The following is a 14,956-nucleotide window of genomic DNA, read 5'->3' as shown; positions in this document are numbered from 1 at the left end:
GTTTCCCTATAAACAATATTTGCATTTATTCCGCTACTATTTTAATCATGGGCATTCATTTCGTACTGCCTTCTGGGCTTTGTTTTTTCTGTGCCCTTCAGACTGTGGGTAATTTTATGTATATATGTGATTTAGGAGCTATAATGTCTTTGCATTAGTTTAACACTGAGCTGGAGCTGCACTAAGGAATGAAATGCCATTTATAACATAGTATTATGTAAAAACATAAAATCAAAGTGTTCCTTTGTTCAGCTCCATTTCCATAGCCTGTATTAAACACAGGAGGATTCTTGGCCAGGAAGGCGGTTCAATGTCTACATTAAACTGAAGCCTATTGAGAACAGCTCTCCCACAGCAGCGATCTGTCACTTTGCCATTTGGTTTCTTTCCCTCTTGTCTTGATTTTTGGCTGAAACGCCTTTGCATATTCTCTCATGCTGCAGAGCACACATTTCCATTCAATCTGTTTCACTCAGACCACCTCAGGATAGCTTCGCTGTGACTGGCAACCTCATTCATTTCATTTAGCAATTCGCAGGGCAAACAACTGCTTATTGACACACTGCCAAGGTTGTATTTCTGTCCTGTTCTGGCCAGATCTAGAAGACGTCGTCTCACATTCCCTCTTCATCCTCATTTTAAACCACCGTAGCATCCAGGGCTGCCCCTCTCTCCAAACCCACTGAATTAACACCGAGCTGATTCACCTAAAGCTTTAAAAAACATACAGGCAGGGGTTTAGACCAGAATGAGATTAGCACACTGTGCTGTCTTGTAGAAGATCCCGCTCCCGCCAGAAAGGATGCATTGAGAAAAGTATTAACAGAAGCCTTTGCACCATTAGAGCTGATGGGATGCTGTGCCACAAAAATTCAGAGGACTGTGGCCCTTACAGAATTCCATGATAACATACGTGCAATGTCTGCCCTGGTACTAGTCCCCAAGCCCTTGTCTGGCCCCTCGTGGTGCCAGGGCGAACGCAACCCACACATGGTGAAGTTCTGGGAGGCTTTTCTCTTTGGGGAGTCCTGGCTTTGGGGTGTTAAGGAGCAGGCTGGCTGGGATTACACGCTGGGGCTCTGCGGACAAGCACCTCACTCACCTCGCTAGAGACGTCCTGACCGTCGCTGAGGGGCAGCCGGTCCTGGGGGCTCTGGGGCCTCAGGGGGCCTGGGGAACTGCTGAGAGAGCTGGGGCTCTGGAGCTTGGAGGAGACTGAGGGGTGACCTCATTAATGTTTATCAATATGGAAAGGGTGAGTGTCAGGAGGATGGAGCCAGGCTCTTCTGGGTGGCAACCAATGATAGGACAAGGGGCAATGGGTACAAACTGGAACACAGGAGGTTCCACTTAAATTTGAGAAGAAACTTCTTCTCAGTGAGGGTAACAGACACTGGCCCAGGCTGCCCAGGGGGGTTGTGGAGTCTCCTTCTGTGCAGACATTCAAACCCACCTGGACACCTTCCTGTGTAACCTCATCTGGGTGTTCCTGCTCCATGGGGGATTGCACTGGATGGGCTTTCCAGGGCCCTTCAACCCCTGACATTCTGTGATCTGAAGGGTGCCCAGGCTGTGAGGGGCGACCGGGCTCTGAGGGGCTCGCGCGCCGCCCTGAGGCGGGAGGCTCGCGCGCCGCCCTGAGGCGGGAGGCTCGCGCGCCGCCCTGAGGCGGGAGGCTCGCGCGCCGCCCTGAGGCGGGAGGCTCGCGCGCCGCCCTGAGGCGGGAGGCTCGCGCGCCGCCCTGAGGCGGGAGGCTCGCGCGCCGCCCTGAGGCGGGAGGCTCGCGCGCCGCCCTGAGGCGGGAGGCTCGCGCGCCGCCCTGAGGCGGGAGGCTCGCGCGCCGCCCTGAGGCGGGAGGCTCGCGCACCGCCCGGCGCGTGCCCTGCCACAGGAGCGGAGCGCACGCGCAGCGCGGCGGTTCCGCGCGCTCCTCCGCGAGCTCCGGAGGGCAGACCCGCTCCCGAGGCGGGGAGGGGCTGGCGGGACGCGGTGCGCATGCGCAAGCGCACACCAGCGATCATGGTCCGCGCGAGGCCCGCGGTGTGCGCGGCTGTTGGTGCGCATGCGCCAGCGTCATTCTTCGCAGCCCCTGGGGAGCGCATGCGCACGGCTGCGGTTCCGGCCAGCGAGGCCGCCCGCAGCGCCGCAGCGCGACCGCGGGGGGGCGCCAGAGCCCGCGCGCCGCTCCCGCCCCGGAGCCGCCGCCGAGGCGCCGGACAGGGCCCGTCCCCGCCCCGCCCCGCCCCGCCCGTCCTCCGCCAGGTGCGCAGTGCCGTTCCCGCCCTGCCGAAATGTGCTTCAGGAGGACGAAGAGCGCTGCGTCCCCTCAACAGTCACCCCAGCCCTCTAGAAACAAGGAAACCCTGTGAGCACTGGCATCCGCAGTCTCTTCCTTAGGAGCCAACGATGTCTGCAGATTTACCATGTAACTCCACACAAAGCGCCTCACTGTTTACCGAAGCAATCCGCCCAGCCGACAGCTGCCTTTCCTGTGGGAGCAGCCCAGGTCTCACCATGACCGTTCACTCAGGTAAGAATCACAGAATGTCCTGAACTGGGAGGGACCCACAATGATCATCGAGTCCAACTCCTGTCCCTGCTCAGGACACCCCACAGGTCACACCGTGTGTCTGAGGACGGTGTCCAGACTCTTCTTGAACACAGTCAGGCCTGGGGCCGTGACTCCTCCCTGGGGAGCGTGTTCCATGTCCAGCACCCTCTGGGTGAAGAACCTTTTCCTCCTGCCCAACCCTCCCCTCCCCTGGCACATTTTCCTGCCATTCCCTCGGGTTCTGACATCGGTCACTAAAGAAAAGAGTTCAGTGCCCACCCTTCATCCACCCCTTGTGAGGAAGGTATAACTGCTGAGGTCTCCTCTTCGTCTCCTCCAGGCTGAACCAACCAAGAGACTTCAGCCACTCCTTAGTTTCCTCTAATGCAGACACTGCATTAATTCTTTCCCCCTCAATTCCTACCTTGGGAATGTCACATTCCTACCTTGAAGTTTCTACACCCACTGTACTGCCACTGCTGTTCATTTCAAAAATTTCTAGTTCCACAAGCACTGTTTCCCTCCCCTCTCCCCTACAAAGGCATCGCTGGGACTGTAATGATGTTGGAACACAGAAGTTCAAGGAAAACAAGGTGTAGGTGATTATTTGTAGGACAAAAGCAAGTTCAGCAGCCACTGGGACTACAGGGCATAGTACAGGCATAGTACATAGGCATAGTACAACAGTGTATTTAAGTAGTAATATGAAAAGGAATATTGATTTGGATAGTGGCTGATGCGACGGCAATCACTTTGCTGGCAATGGAAATATAACTCAACCTTTTGTGCAGACAAAACTTCCAGCTCTTACGAGAGCATGTGCTGATATCATGACATCTTGGACAGCTGCAGCTAAACCTCAGCCTCCAGATTAAACTGCGGATTTTAACACTAAAGCCTGACTCTTGTTATCAAAAGAAGAGCAGAAGTTGAAATTTGGTCTCATAAATGACCAAACCAGCAGGTGCATTCAGGCTTCATAAGGTTGCAAATGGTCTTCAGTAAAAGTTTAGTTTCCAGTATAAAACAGTAATGCAATTTTTAAAACAAAACCTACAGGTAAAGAGATAAAATATTACATCTTAACAAAAAAGATTTATTATGACTTAACAAAAAAGATTTATTATGACTAAACAAAATGTACAATGTTTCCCAAATGACAGTGAGTTTTCATGACTCTCGGAAGTCTGCAGGTCCACTGAGTAACTCCATCACTTCTTACCCTGCAGTTTGATCCAACTACTTTTTGCCAGACTTCTTTATTCCACCACTGGCTGCCAAAAGAAACAACACAACTTGTTAGAAAACCATTACAATTTAGTTCCTCATAAAATCAAATCCCCACTAGAGTGCCTGTACAACTCAGATCCTCACTGGTTAATTGTTTTTGCATGTGTTAGTCTTCTGTATTTGTGGTCTCACGTACTTTACTCCAAATGAATAACTTAAGAAAGAGTTTCTCCTGGAACCAAATATCCCCTACAAATCTACAACAGAAATAAGTATTTCAGCAATCCCTTTGTTCCTTTATGGACACTGTCTGTTGTTTATTTCTTATACAGTAGGTGTGTAGTCTGGTCAAGTCAAATACAAGGCTAAGGGAAGAAAAGCCTCGGTATCCCTATAGCAACCAGAGCCCCCGCTTGGGATCAAAGCTCCACAGAAGCAGGTACTGGAATTATGAGAACTCCAGTTCTCTGGAATTAGCTGTTCTCTGCAGCCCCTATTATTGAAGAGACTAAAGCAGGGTGGAAAACCACAACATATTAACACAGCAACAAGTGCGGCATTTTTTGCAAATGCTATTTTTTACAGCAGGTGTCGTGTATGACGAGTGGAAAGGAAAAAAGAATAGCAAGGCTACAGCAAGACAGGCTGCAAGGATTGATGGTTGACAGCAGACCTTACACTGCAGTATGACTGACTGCACTGCTGAGGCTCTAGGGAACAGCCTAGCCTTCCCACAACAACATAACAATCGCTGTCTGCTTTGGCAAGCATTGGACAAGGACCAGATGACTGAAATTCAGCCTAGAAGCAGGCAGAGTAATGTCAGGAAAGAACTATGAAGAAATCTGTAAGCTGATGTGCCCTACGCAGAACAAGTTTAGGATGGTAAGGACACAGAAGAGAAGCTCAGTGAATTGTTTTCCATTGCTCTGTAATACCAAAGACATTCTGAGTCCCACACCCAGCACATTTTTGTACGCCGCTAAACCAGAGGAACTAGATCAATTTGAGATAAATAAACAAGAAATATCCCAAGTCAGTGGGGCTGGATGGCACTGACAAGCTCTAACGTGAAAATGCAGAACTGCTGGCTAAGATTTGAAACTTATTACAGCCACCATATCAGAGGACTCACAGACTGTCAGCACAGCTCCCAGATACAGAAAGGGTTCTGTGGAGAACTGGGGAAATACAGACCAGCGAGTCTGACCTTGATCTCTGAGAGGATAACAGAGTCTGTAATAAAGCAAATGGATAAATCGACCCCTGTAAATAGTAAATCCTCCCTCGCTGCCCTGCTGTAACTCTGAGGTCATCGTGAAGTGCACGGATAAAGTGAATCCAGGGGATTTCATATTTTCAAATAGCATCTGACAAGATGCCATAGCAGAGCTTGTTAGTGCAACTGAGTTGCTACAGGATTGCTGGAAAGGTCCTTCTGGAACCTTTCAAAACTGAAGCTTGCTAAAGAATAGGAAGCAAAGTGTAAAGTCTAACGGTCTTCACAGAATAGAAAAGTGATTAGTCACATTAATGAGCCACAGGTCAAAAATACCTAGAGGGAACAGGCAGGGTGCACCTTTTAACGTCCCTAATCCGACCACTGCAAACTTGAGTGCACAGGCTCAAATTAACACATCTGCTCACTGAGACAAACACTTGGCTCAATGCACCATCAGGATGCACCCTGCAAGTGTTCTCCTGTGACACAGCTGACTTTACAGTCTTTAGGCAAAAGAGATGAAGCCAGACTAATTTCCAGTCACAATTTTCTTTTTCTGCCAGGAATCTACTGCTCTTGAAGAAATTCATCCTCTAAGAGAACAAGGACTGGATCTGATAAACTTTCGGGACTGTGGCAAAGCCTACGTGTAAAATATCTTGACAGAAAAGGACGGTGTGCTAAAATAAGAGTAGAAATGTCTCTGCACGATCCCACTGGAATAGGTTACCATGCCAGACACACATGTGATTCCTGTGATGCAGAACCTGCATCGGGAATTTGGGGATAAAAAGGAATAGTGAAAGAAAAGAAAAAAACAGCATCCATTACTTATCATGTGCACCTGCCACTGACTTTCTGGTGTATGTTCACTAACACAGAAGTACATGCCTTTTTATGTTTCTCAAGCAAAAGCATTAAAATTTTGAAGCCAGCAAGCCCTCCATTTTTCCCATCAGGATGGCACCTCACTTACCGAGGGGCCCTTTTCCAGCAGCCTTTGCTTTCATCTCCTCAAGTTTCTTTTGCTCCTCCTTCTGCTTTTGTTTAAATGCCAGATCTGTCTAAAGAAAAGAACAACAGTGTTTGTTAACATCTCCTCCCCCAAAAATTCAAAAACATCTGACAAGCAATGAGAAACAAATGTAACGTTCTAAGAGCAATAAAAACCTGACTGAACTGATGCAAGATGGCTGAATACTACGCAATGGGCCAAACCTTGCAGAACCATGAAAGATTTTTTGCTGTACCAGAACACGACTAAACTTTTAACTTTGTATGTTTCACCTTTATGAAATTAAACAAGTATCATTTCCTATGGCATAATCTCATTCTGACCTCTGAATGACTGAGGTTTGCACTAAAACCACTAATTAACATGCCACCAGTGTCACGCAAACAAGTGCTATCTAATAATAAAGGTGGCTTTTACCTAAAAAAAAAGCATTAATTAAAAAAAATATATCTTTCCACACATATGTCAATATTTTTGCCAGGTTTAATACATTTGTATCAGTTCCAAGAAATCCAATGAGAAACAGTCTTTTTCCCTAGTGCTCAGGATTTTGGGATAACTAATCTGAGGACCCTGACAATTGAGATTCTATAGATTATTCACCAGTCCAGTCCATGGCTCAATTACCTTTATAATTGGAAAGTTTTCTTCTTTGTTACGTTACAGCTTCCCTTGTGGCAATGTAAGCTTCTTACTTCTCCTGCCTACCCCTCACAGAATAAATTATTATGTTTATTGCAATACTGAGAGGAAAATATATATGATTACACCATGTTTGACACCCACAATTTCATTTATACATCTTTTATCATTTTCTTTTGCAACACTTGATTTTCAAGGTTGATGTTCAGTGTATGATCTACATCCCAAATTCTATCAGGTGGACCTAGAGTTTAGCCAGCCACTATTGTGTAAGTTAATTATTCTTATTAAAAAAGGGAGTTAGCATATATGCTTAATTAAATTAACCCATTTTTTATACCTCTGATTTAGTAAGATAACTTTGGCCTCTGACAGTCTGTGGCCCCTCCAAATTTTCTGGTTTTTACCGAGAGAATAAGCCACACTGTCAGTCAGTTAGCCAGCCGAGGCACTAACCAAAATAATACTTAAACTCCAACCAAATACAACACTTTGCAAAACCTCATTTGGTGTGTCCATGCTGTCAGACACCAAATTGTCAGTAACTGCTGCCAGAGTGTGGGATCCCAGAAAGTCGCACGTTCCTCTTCAGCTCCTTTTGCAGTCCCGTTCCTGACTTGTGGTCCCGTTCCTGACTCGTGGTCCCGTTCCTGCCTTGCGTTTGGGAACGTGACCTGTGCCAGCAGCAAGAACCTGCACCAGCTGCTCTTCTCCACACACTGAGCTCTGTTGCCTACACCTTTACTCAAATCCATACAGGCTATTCATTCTTACACTATTATAACTTGGATCCTTGCAAGCACTCAACTAGTTCTACCATTTCTTATTTAGACAGCTATTATTTTTTTTTCCTTTTTCAAAGAGACATCATATTCATCTTTTTCCAGCAACTAGTGCCTCATCCATCCTCCACAATCCTCAGAAATTACAACTTACGCCCATACTCCGACCCTTATATTTAACTATCTTTAACGTGAGATTCACTGCTACCCAATTTATTCTAACTACTCGATAATCCCCGCTTTTTGTATCCCGTTCCAGGCTCCTGTGATGGTGTTAATGTGTCAGGACTCCAGCTCCCAGCCGCTGCTTGGGGAGCACACTCTGGCCTCCGCCGCGACCACCGGGATCACCCGGTGCGGGAAACCGGGGAGGCGACGGCAGCGCATCAGCCCTTGGTCCCTTACAGTGAGTGTCACCGTCAGAGCGACGCCCGGTACACCGCGCCGTTTAATACACAGTGTATGACTGCGGGAAGCGGCCCAGGCCAGAGCCCAGCGGTGCCCGCCCGGTGCCGCGGGCCCCCCGGCGCTCGCCCGCCGCCTTACCTCGTCCAGGTCCTTCGTCTGCTTCTTCGGCTGCTTCAGCGGCTTCTTCTTGCCGCCTGCAAAGACAGAGGAGACAGTGAGGCCCGGGAAGGGGAGCGGGACCGGGGGCCCGTGGCCCGGCCTTACCCTCTCGGCCCGACATGGTGCCCGCTCCGCCGCGTCGCCCCACGCCCGCGCGCGCACGGGAGGCCGCTTCCGTCCTGGCCCCGCGCGGCCGCCGTAGCGCTTCCGCCGCCGCCGCTTCCGCCTGAGGCGCCGGGCCGGGCCCCGGGCAGGTTGGCGGTGCCGGCGGCGCTGGGTGGCGGGTGCAGTGGGGCCGGCGGCTCGGGGCGGGCTACCCGGGGCGAGGAGCGGCTCCGCTTGGCTCCGCTCGGCTCGGCGCTCCCGGCGGGCGCGGCGTAGGCGAGGGCTGGCGGTGGAGCCCCCGCGGCGGCCGCTCCGTCCCGCGGGTCGCCCTCTGTGTCTGAGGTGAGGCCGGTGCTGCGGCCGGGCCGGTGCTGGCTGCGAGGGGCGGTGACCGTCCAGCTGCGCTGGCTGTAGGGACCGGGAGTGCAGGCTCGTAGCTCTGCGTGCGCTGGAAGGGCCCCCCGGCTGGGAAGGGCTCAGTCGTCTGTAAAAATCAGAGATTTTTTTCCCTTCAAGTATGAGAAGTTGAATTGTAAGCGTGCGGTGGTGTGTTGCAAATTCTATTTCTATGTTTTGGCCGTGACAAAAGAGATTGCTATGAAATAAGATTGTTAGTAGTCTTACTTGTGTGTCTAGTGTCCAATATGTGTAGCAACTGTGGTCTCAACGTTTTGACAGAATGTCAATGTCTGCAGGCAGAGGAACGTAATTTTCTTACAAGGGAAGCAGGAGAGAGCCAAAGCGTTTTATCTTGGATGAAGCTTTCGTGACTGTCTTAGGTCATGTTGGCCCAGACTGAGATTGCTTTCTTTGCAGTCTGATTGCAACTGTCTATATAGAAATTATTCTAAAAATCTCATCTTTTTCCTTTTTCTGTGCTGTCTCCATAGCCTGAATATTTGGTAAAGCTCTTCATGTAGTAGTGGAATTAAAATTAAAAGAGGGAAATCTTGCAGTGTAGAATGGACAGAAGTGAGCTGAGGTTTTAGTACATGGCCTGCGACACAGAGTACGTGTTGTAACAGCAAAATGTATGAGTGATGTTGGAAGGAGACAGTTTGCTTCCTTTCCATTTACATTTTGATCTACCATATTATTGTGCATATGAACGGACTGGTAAGATTTGCACAGTGCTCTTTGGTGTTACTGCAGTTTGTTAGAATAAATACAACATGGAATGAAGCTGTGGCATTCAGAATCAGTAACCAGCTAAAAGCTGATAAAAAACCTGTTCCAGTAGGAAGAACCCTCTCCTGTGGAAATACCCGGATTTTCACATAAGTGACGTCATTAGCCACCTAAAATTATCATGGAAAACTGTTTTCAAATAATTTTTAAAAACTCTGCAGCAACTATCAAACCTTCTCAATAACCCATGTTTCTATTACTTTAGTGAAAACCTAACATAGTCATACTGAAACTTCATATAAAACCTTATTTGAAAGTTTTCCTGTTTAGAGTTTTCAGAGGAATGCACTCACTTGGGAATTAAGATCTTATTTACAAATCAACAGACAAAAAAACATAACTAGCAGTCTGCTTTTGCAGTGGAAGCAAGAATTTTAGGCTCATTTTAAAATGCAGCCCTAGCTGTGCATTCACTACCTGATATTTTTCTGATCTTGTTGCTCTTCCTTATGTTTTACTTCGTCTTCAGTTCAGCGCTTCGGTGCTTTCTCTCTGTCCTTTATGTCTCTGCATTCTTCAACACTTAGACTTTGTGTATCTATGGAGTGTAAGATAAAGAGAATGATCAAGCCCCATTTCTTATCGAGACTTTTTTCCGCTGTCTTTTTTCCTTTTCTATTCTTTTGCAGAATTATTGTTGCCTGTGACATGGTATACCAACCTCAAGTGCAAAATCTCACACGGCAATCGCTTCTGTGCTGAAGCATTAAATTACTCTGAAGCTGCTCCTTCTGGTACTGGATCCTCACATGGTCACTATTCACGCAGTGAGAGAATTAGTAATCAAGAAGCATGGTGGAAGTACTTACTAACAGCAGAAATGCAGGAATCTGTGGCAGAAGTGCCCCTTGTTGAAAATTGTGCAAGTTCTCTAGGTAAGTAGTGGTGTAAAACTAGTGATGGTTTAGCCATTCTTGAATTTTGTTTTGGTACATGTGTAGTTTGAAGAGGTATTAATCAGACATACTTCAATAATTGTTCTTCTTCATCCTTGTAGCACTTTTATTCAGCGATTAAATTCAAGACATGGGCCCAATGAAATACAAGTCAAGTGTGTCCTCGGTATCATGTGGTCTGCAATATCACCATTCGTTGATAAAGTGGAGTCCAAAAATTAATTTACACATAGTACAGAGTTACTGCTCATCAGCACCTAAGAGGCCTGAAGCCAAGTCTGCAATAGAAGTGACCATGGGTCTTCTGAATCGGCTGACAGAAGCTGGGACTGTTTTGGGAAAAAACTCCCTTCAAAAGGTGTCTGCAACATGCAAGAGTTGGTGGGACAGATATGAAGAGTTTGTTGGAATTAACGAAGTTCGAGAGGCCCAGGGAAAAGTGACAGAGGTAAACATGGAGATAATGTGGAAATGTAGAAATTCCAGGTTGAGCTATTTGAAGTATAAACACTGTGAGGCAAAAAAAACCCCAAGAACTCTAAGGAGTCGTGTCTTTTACCATGCAGATGCTATGAGTGTTCTAGTCTATACATGTTAGTTAATACAGCTTATACCGTAGACTGAAATGGAGTGTGCTTTCTTCTATTGTTGGTTTTGTTTGGTTTTGGGTTTTTTTCCCTAAAAATTCATATAATTAGTGATTTAGAACTGTCTGGTAAAAAGTCTCTAAAATAAATACTCTTTCTCTCAGGCTGAAAATGTCTTTATGATAGCTCGTGGAATAGTGCGAGAGGCTCGTGAAAATGTAGAAGCCCAACAGATGAAACTGAAGGAAATTCGGGACCGGCTGGACAGGGTCTCTCGAGACGACAGTCAGTATTTAGAACTGGCTACTCTGGAACACAGGCTGCTGCAGGTAATTTGTTGGTACTTGAGCAAATACGACAAAAATCTCTGTGCTTTGCTTCCATCACTAGTGACTGTTTTTGCAAATGCAGTTCAGTTCTGAAGTTTTTCTGATGATGCTTGTTTTAGTTAATTGTCATAGATTGTTTGATCTACTATGCAAATCATATATGTTAATGCTAAAATAGGATAGTGAATTTAGGGAAGAAAGCTGAAGATAGTGAGTCTGGAAAATTGAGTGGTGGCTTGACATGACTTGTCAACAAAAAGCTGGGGTTCAATGATTAACCTCCTCTGTGATGGGAGAAGCTCCTCTCTGGTTGTTAATCTGTGAAGACTCTCTCAGCTGCCTCCTATGTGCCTGCAGCACCCAGGCAATTTATTAAAGCTTTTGTCAGAAAGCAGCAAGAGTGAGGCTGCTCTATGTGGGGGAGAAAAAGCAAGAGGATGAGGCTGGGGCAGTACCCTCAGCAATGGGACACCTCAGCTGGATGAGCCAAGCTGGGCTGGTGACACAAACATGTTTATTAACAGCCCATCAATTGGAGATAAACGCAAGGTAGGAAATCCAGATGAAACAGCAAGAACAGCAGGGAAGAGGCCTGGAAGCAGGTACACCTGTGGCAAAGCCCGTGCAAGGAGGGGGTACCTGTGCCTGAGCTTAAACTGAGCTCCCGGATCAGTGGGTGGAACATCAGGAAAGAACTAGGGAGCTGTAGTTGTCTAAATAAGGGATTGGGTCTGTGTGGATGAGACTTGAAGAAGACAAGAGCTCTGTACAACTATGAAGAAAGGTAGAACGCAAGTCCCTGCTGTCCATAAGGTGGTGGTGCCATCTCACAAAAGAAATATATGCTTGGAAATATAAGAGTAATTCTGGGAGATGCAGCGAGCTGATGGACAGGTTCACCACCACCAAAAGCAGTGATTCCTTTGCTAAAACAGTGGAATTGTACTGCGGGAAAACAACTGGAAAACTTTCTGCTATTTTTCTGCGATAAAATGGTTTACAACAGGAGCTGCCCTGCTGAAGCCAGTGAGAAGGGAGAAAGGGAAAACATTTATCTGTGAGCAGGGTAAGGAAGAGAAGGCAGAGGAATAACAAGTGTCTACATTCATGCAATGAACACGTCAGAGACATCCTTTCCAGTTCTATTTTCAGTTCCCATTTAAGGGGTTTAGAACTGAAAGGAAGAAATGTGGTAAAGGCAGCGTTTGGAGAAAAATTAATGTAATGGCGAGAGAAAGACTTTCCCCACTCATACCCTTTTTCTGTCATCAGCATGTGACAGATTCTTATGTAGAGGATCATCTGTAATTCTCAGTGACCTTTTCCTTTTATCAGTTTTCACTTAAAATGATGTCTCATTGACTTAAGTAGGATTCAGAAAGAAAATCTCACATTAAAAGGAACATTTCTGAAACAGCACTAATGGACGCTCTTCATTTCTATTCCTTCATCTGCACTGGGGTTTGGGGTTTGCTTCGTATTATACCTCATATTGTACCTTTTCCTTCAAATCACTGTGTTTCTTGCAGGAAGAGAAGAGGTACCGAGCTGCCTATTTAAATGCAGAAGAATCTGAGAGAGAAAAATTCTCTCTGTTCTCTGCAGCTGTAAGGGAAAGCCACGAGAAAGAGCGAACAAGAGCTGAAAAAACGAAGAACTGGTCTATTATTGGTTCTGTACTGGGAGCCATTATAGGTGTTCTTGGTTCCACCTACGTTAACCGAGTAAGGCTGCAAGAATTGAAAGTCTTGGTGCTTGAAGCGCAGAAGGGCCCAATAAATCTGCAAGAAGCCATCAAAGAACAGGCCTTCAGTCATTCCTTACAGCAGAAGGATCTCAGTGACATCATAGCAGACCTGAAAACTGTGCTGGAAACAAGGACATCACAGGAAATAAAAGAAGGTGCTTTGGTAACTAGAAAAGACAGGAATGACTCCGTAAATATAGATGCTCTTCTAGTTCCTTTAAACGAACAGCTAAACTACACTAAACAAGTCAGTTCATGTCTAGGGAGTTTGCAGCAGCAGTTTAACAGTCTGCAGGAGAGTCTGGCGCAAATGACTTTGGAGATGCAGAGTGTTAAACTTGCGGTTCATTCCAGACCTACAGAAAGAGCGGTGCCGAGGTCTGCAGGGGAGGGTAAGGGCCAGGTTTCTGCCATCAGAGATGTGATTTTAGAGTTGTGTGATACCGAGCGGAGACTGGAAACACAAATCAAGAGAAATTCTATTTACAGCACGGCAGTGACATGCGCTATGTTTGCTGTTACTCTGCCAGTGCTCTATATTATACTTAAAGGGAACTGATCTCTAATTAATTGCCACAGTTTACTAGATTAATAAAAGTAAACTTGCTCTCTAAGTACTCAGAGTACAAGTCTGACTAAAGTTGCGTTAGCATTTCTCGTTTTGCTTTCTTCTCTATATTCAGAGAACTTGTAAAGACTTAGTCCAGCCACTGCTGCAGGCTCCACGCAAACAGTCTGTGTCATGCCTTGTGGTTTGAACTTCTCAAGCAAAGGAAATTCCAGTTTCATCTGATGATTTCATTCACTGCTTCACTCTTTTACTATCCAGTCTTCTATATCATGCCAATCAGTGACTCTCACTCTGGAGCTGTATTTGTGATTTTCTGTTCAAGTGATTCTTTTAATCTATCGTTGATCTAAATGCTTCATTTTACCATATTTGCCCTGAATTTTTTGTTTTATTTTGTTTATTTTTTTTCTCTTTTTTAAAAATTCTAGCTCCAATGCAATGACTTGCAATATAACACATAGTAGGGGCCATGCAAATAAGAAGGCTTGAAGTTACCATGATACAATGTGACTGTACATCCAGATGATGCATTTAAAATACATTTAAGTTACATGCGGTAACATTTTCCTAGGATGGTTTATCATGAGGTATCCAAAAGCATTTCTGGAGCTTGAGCTGTTTGATAATTCCATGACCTGAAAGGCTTGCAGGCAGGGAATAAGGGTTCAGATACAGAAATGTATTAAGTATGATGACGTTTATTATGCAGATGCAAGACAGTTGTCCTTTCTCTACAGGCTTCCCTGGGTATTTTGTGGGTTTAGTAATCATTTATGGAGCAATCACTTTCTTATCCTTACTAGCATCTCATTAGAACTTTCTCTGGTTTTATTCTTTTTCCAATTTTGTCCTGTCTGGATTTGAAATGCTGGTCTACAACAGGTGCTTTTAAGCCAGTACGTTAATGGTAACAGGGTTGGTGGTTCTTGTTTTTTCCCCCATTGGCTCTTTCTAGTTTCTTCTGCCCAGTAGCCACGTTAAAAGAGCTTGAGGTTTTGATTGTAAGCTCCTAAGACTGGAACATCTTTGGGACAGGGACATTTGCACTGACTTCATTTGGTATCGTTAGGTGCTATTATAACACAACTGAATAAACAAACAATCTTAGGAAAGATCGGTGATGATTCACTGCTTGTAAAGGAGAGGAAATATGCAAAATGGTTTTGGGAAGGACCAGTGCTGATTTATACATTGATAAAAATAGAGTTTGTAGTATGAAGTGAATAACAAGCATTTGTCAGGGAAGCTGTTTGATGCAATGCCTTGAGAACTAGGATAAAAATTCCCATAGCCTGGCTGTATCAAGAAGTGTACACATAAAACAATGCAGTTTTATAAATCTGTAATATTTCATTTTCTCATTTCCCAAATATTTTTACAGGTTATACTTCTTGAAGGAGCTTGATGAAAATGAGAGACAAGTGTGTAATTAAAGGGGAAGGGATAATACAATGGTTCTATTTGTAATTTGGCAACACTTGTCACTAAGAGTTTTGTACTGTTTAGTTTTTTGTAGTTTTGTTT

The 14,956-nt window shown here is 45.7% G+C and overlaps 2 protein-coding genes across 4 annotated transcripts; one reads left to right on the top strand and one right to left on the bottom strand.

The window, feature by feature from the left end:
* Positions 1–3,543: 3,543 nt before the first annotated feature.
* On the bottom strand, positions 3,544–8,255 carry TMA7 (translation machinery associated 7 homolog). 2 transcript variants are annotated; one of them, XM_080350318.1, is made up of 4 exons: positions 8,115–8,255; positions 7,989–8,044; positions 5,980–6,067; positions 3,544–3,825 (listed from the first exon to the last, which is right to left on the bottom strand). In XM_080350318.1, the coding sequence occupies exons 1-4, from the start codon at positions 8,128–8,130 to the stop codon at positions 3,791–3,793; spliced, it is 195 nt and encodes a 64-aa protein (XP_080206444.1). In that variant the 5' UTR covers positions 8,131–8,255; the 3' UTR covers positions 3,544–3,790. The 2 variants fall into 2 exon arrangements, with proteins under 2 accessions (XP_080206444.1, XP_080206443.1); XM_080350317.1 differs by lacking the exon at positions 3,544–3,825 and adding an exon at positions 4,837–5,017 and having other exon boundaries at positions 8,115–8,193.
* A 64-nt stretch (positions 8,256–8,319) lies between these two features.
* On the top strand, positions 8,320–14,105 carry CCDC51 (coiled-coil domain containing 51). Of its 2 annotated transcripts, none has more exons than XM_080350302.1 (5): positions 8,320–8,456; positions 9,932–10,177; positions 10,300–10,646; positions 10,950–11,114; positions 12,644–14,105. In XM_080350302.1, exons 3-5 carry the CDS (start codon positions 10,329–10,331, stop codon positions 13,418–13,420), a joined length of 1,260 nt encoding a protein of 419 aa, XP_080206428.1. In that variant the 5' UTR covers positions 8,320–8,456; positions 9,932–10,177; positions 10,300–10,328; the 3' UTR covers positions 13,421–14,105. The 2 variants fall into 2 exon arrangements, with proteins under 2 accessions (XP_080206428.1, XP_080206429.1); XM_080350303.1 differs by lacking the exon at positions 8,320–8,456 and adding an exon at positions 8,565–8,646.
* Positions 14,106–14,956: the final 851 nt, after the last annotated feature.

Source organism: Nesoenas mayeri (genome assembly GCF_963082525.1).
Source record: "Nesoenas mayeri genome assembly, chromosome: 10".
Taxonomy (NCBI): Eukaryota; Metazoa; Chordata; class Aves; order Columbiformes; family Columbidae; genus Nesoenas; species Nesoenas mayeri.
This window is presented reverse-complemented; position numbering and strand designations above follow the sequence as displayed.

Bases quoted from the DNA above. Each gene is read 5' to 3' on its own strand.
- CCDC51 (XM_080350302.1), top strand. From the start codon at position 10,329: ATGGGCCCAATGAAATACAAGTCAAGTGTGTCCTCGGTATCATGTGGT. The intron at 10,647-10,949 runs GTAAACATGGAG...TCTTTCTCTCAG, and splicing joins CCCAGGGAAAAGTGACAGAG to GCTGAAAATGTCTTTATGAT. The intron at 11,115-12,643 runs GTAATTTGTTGG...TGTTTCTTGCAG, and splicing joins TGGAACACAGGCTGCTGCAG to GAAGAGAAGAGGTACCGAGC.
- TMA7 (XM_080350317.1), bottom strand. The intron at 6,068-7,988 runs GTAAGGCGGCGG...TCTTTTCTTTAG, and splicing joins AGACGAAGGACCTGGACGAG to ACAGATCTGGCATTTAAACA. The intron at 5,018-5,979 runs GTAAGTGAGGTG...GCTTTATTACAG, and splicing joins TGCTGGAAAAGGGCCCCTCG to ACTCTGTTATCCTCTCAGAG.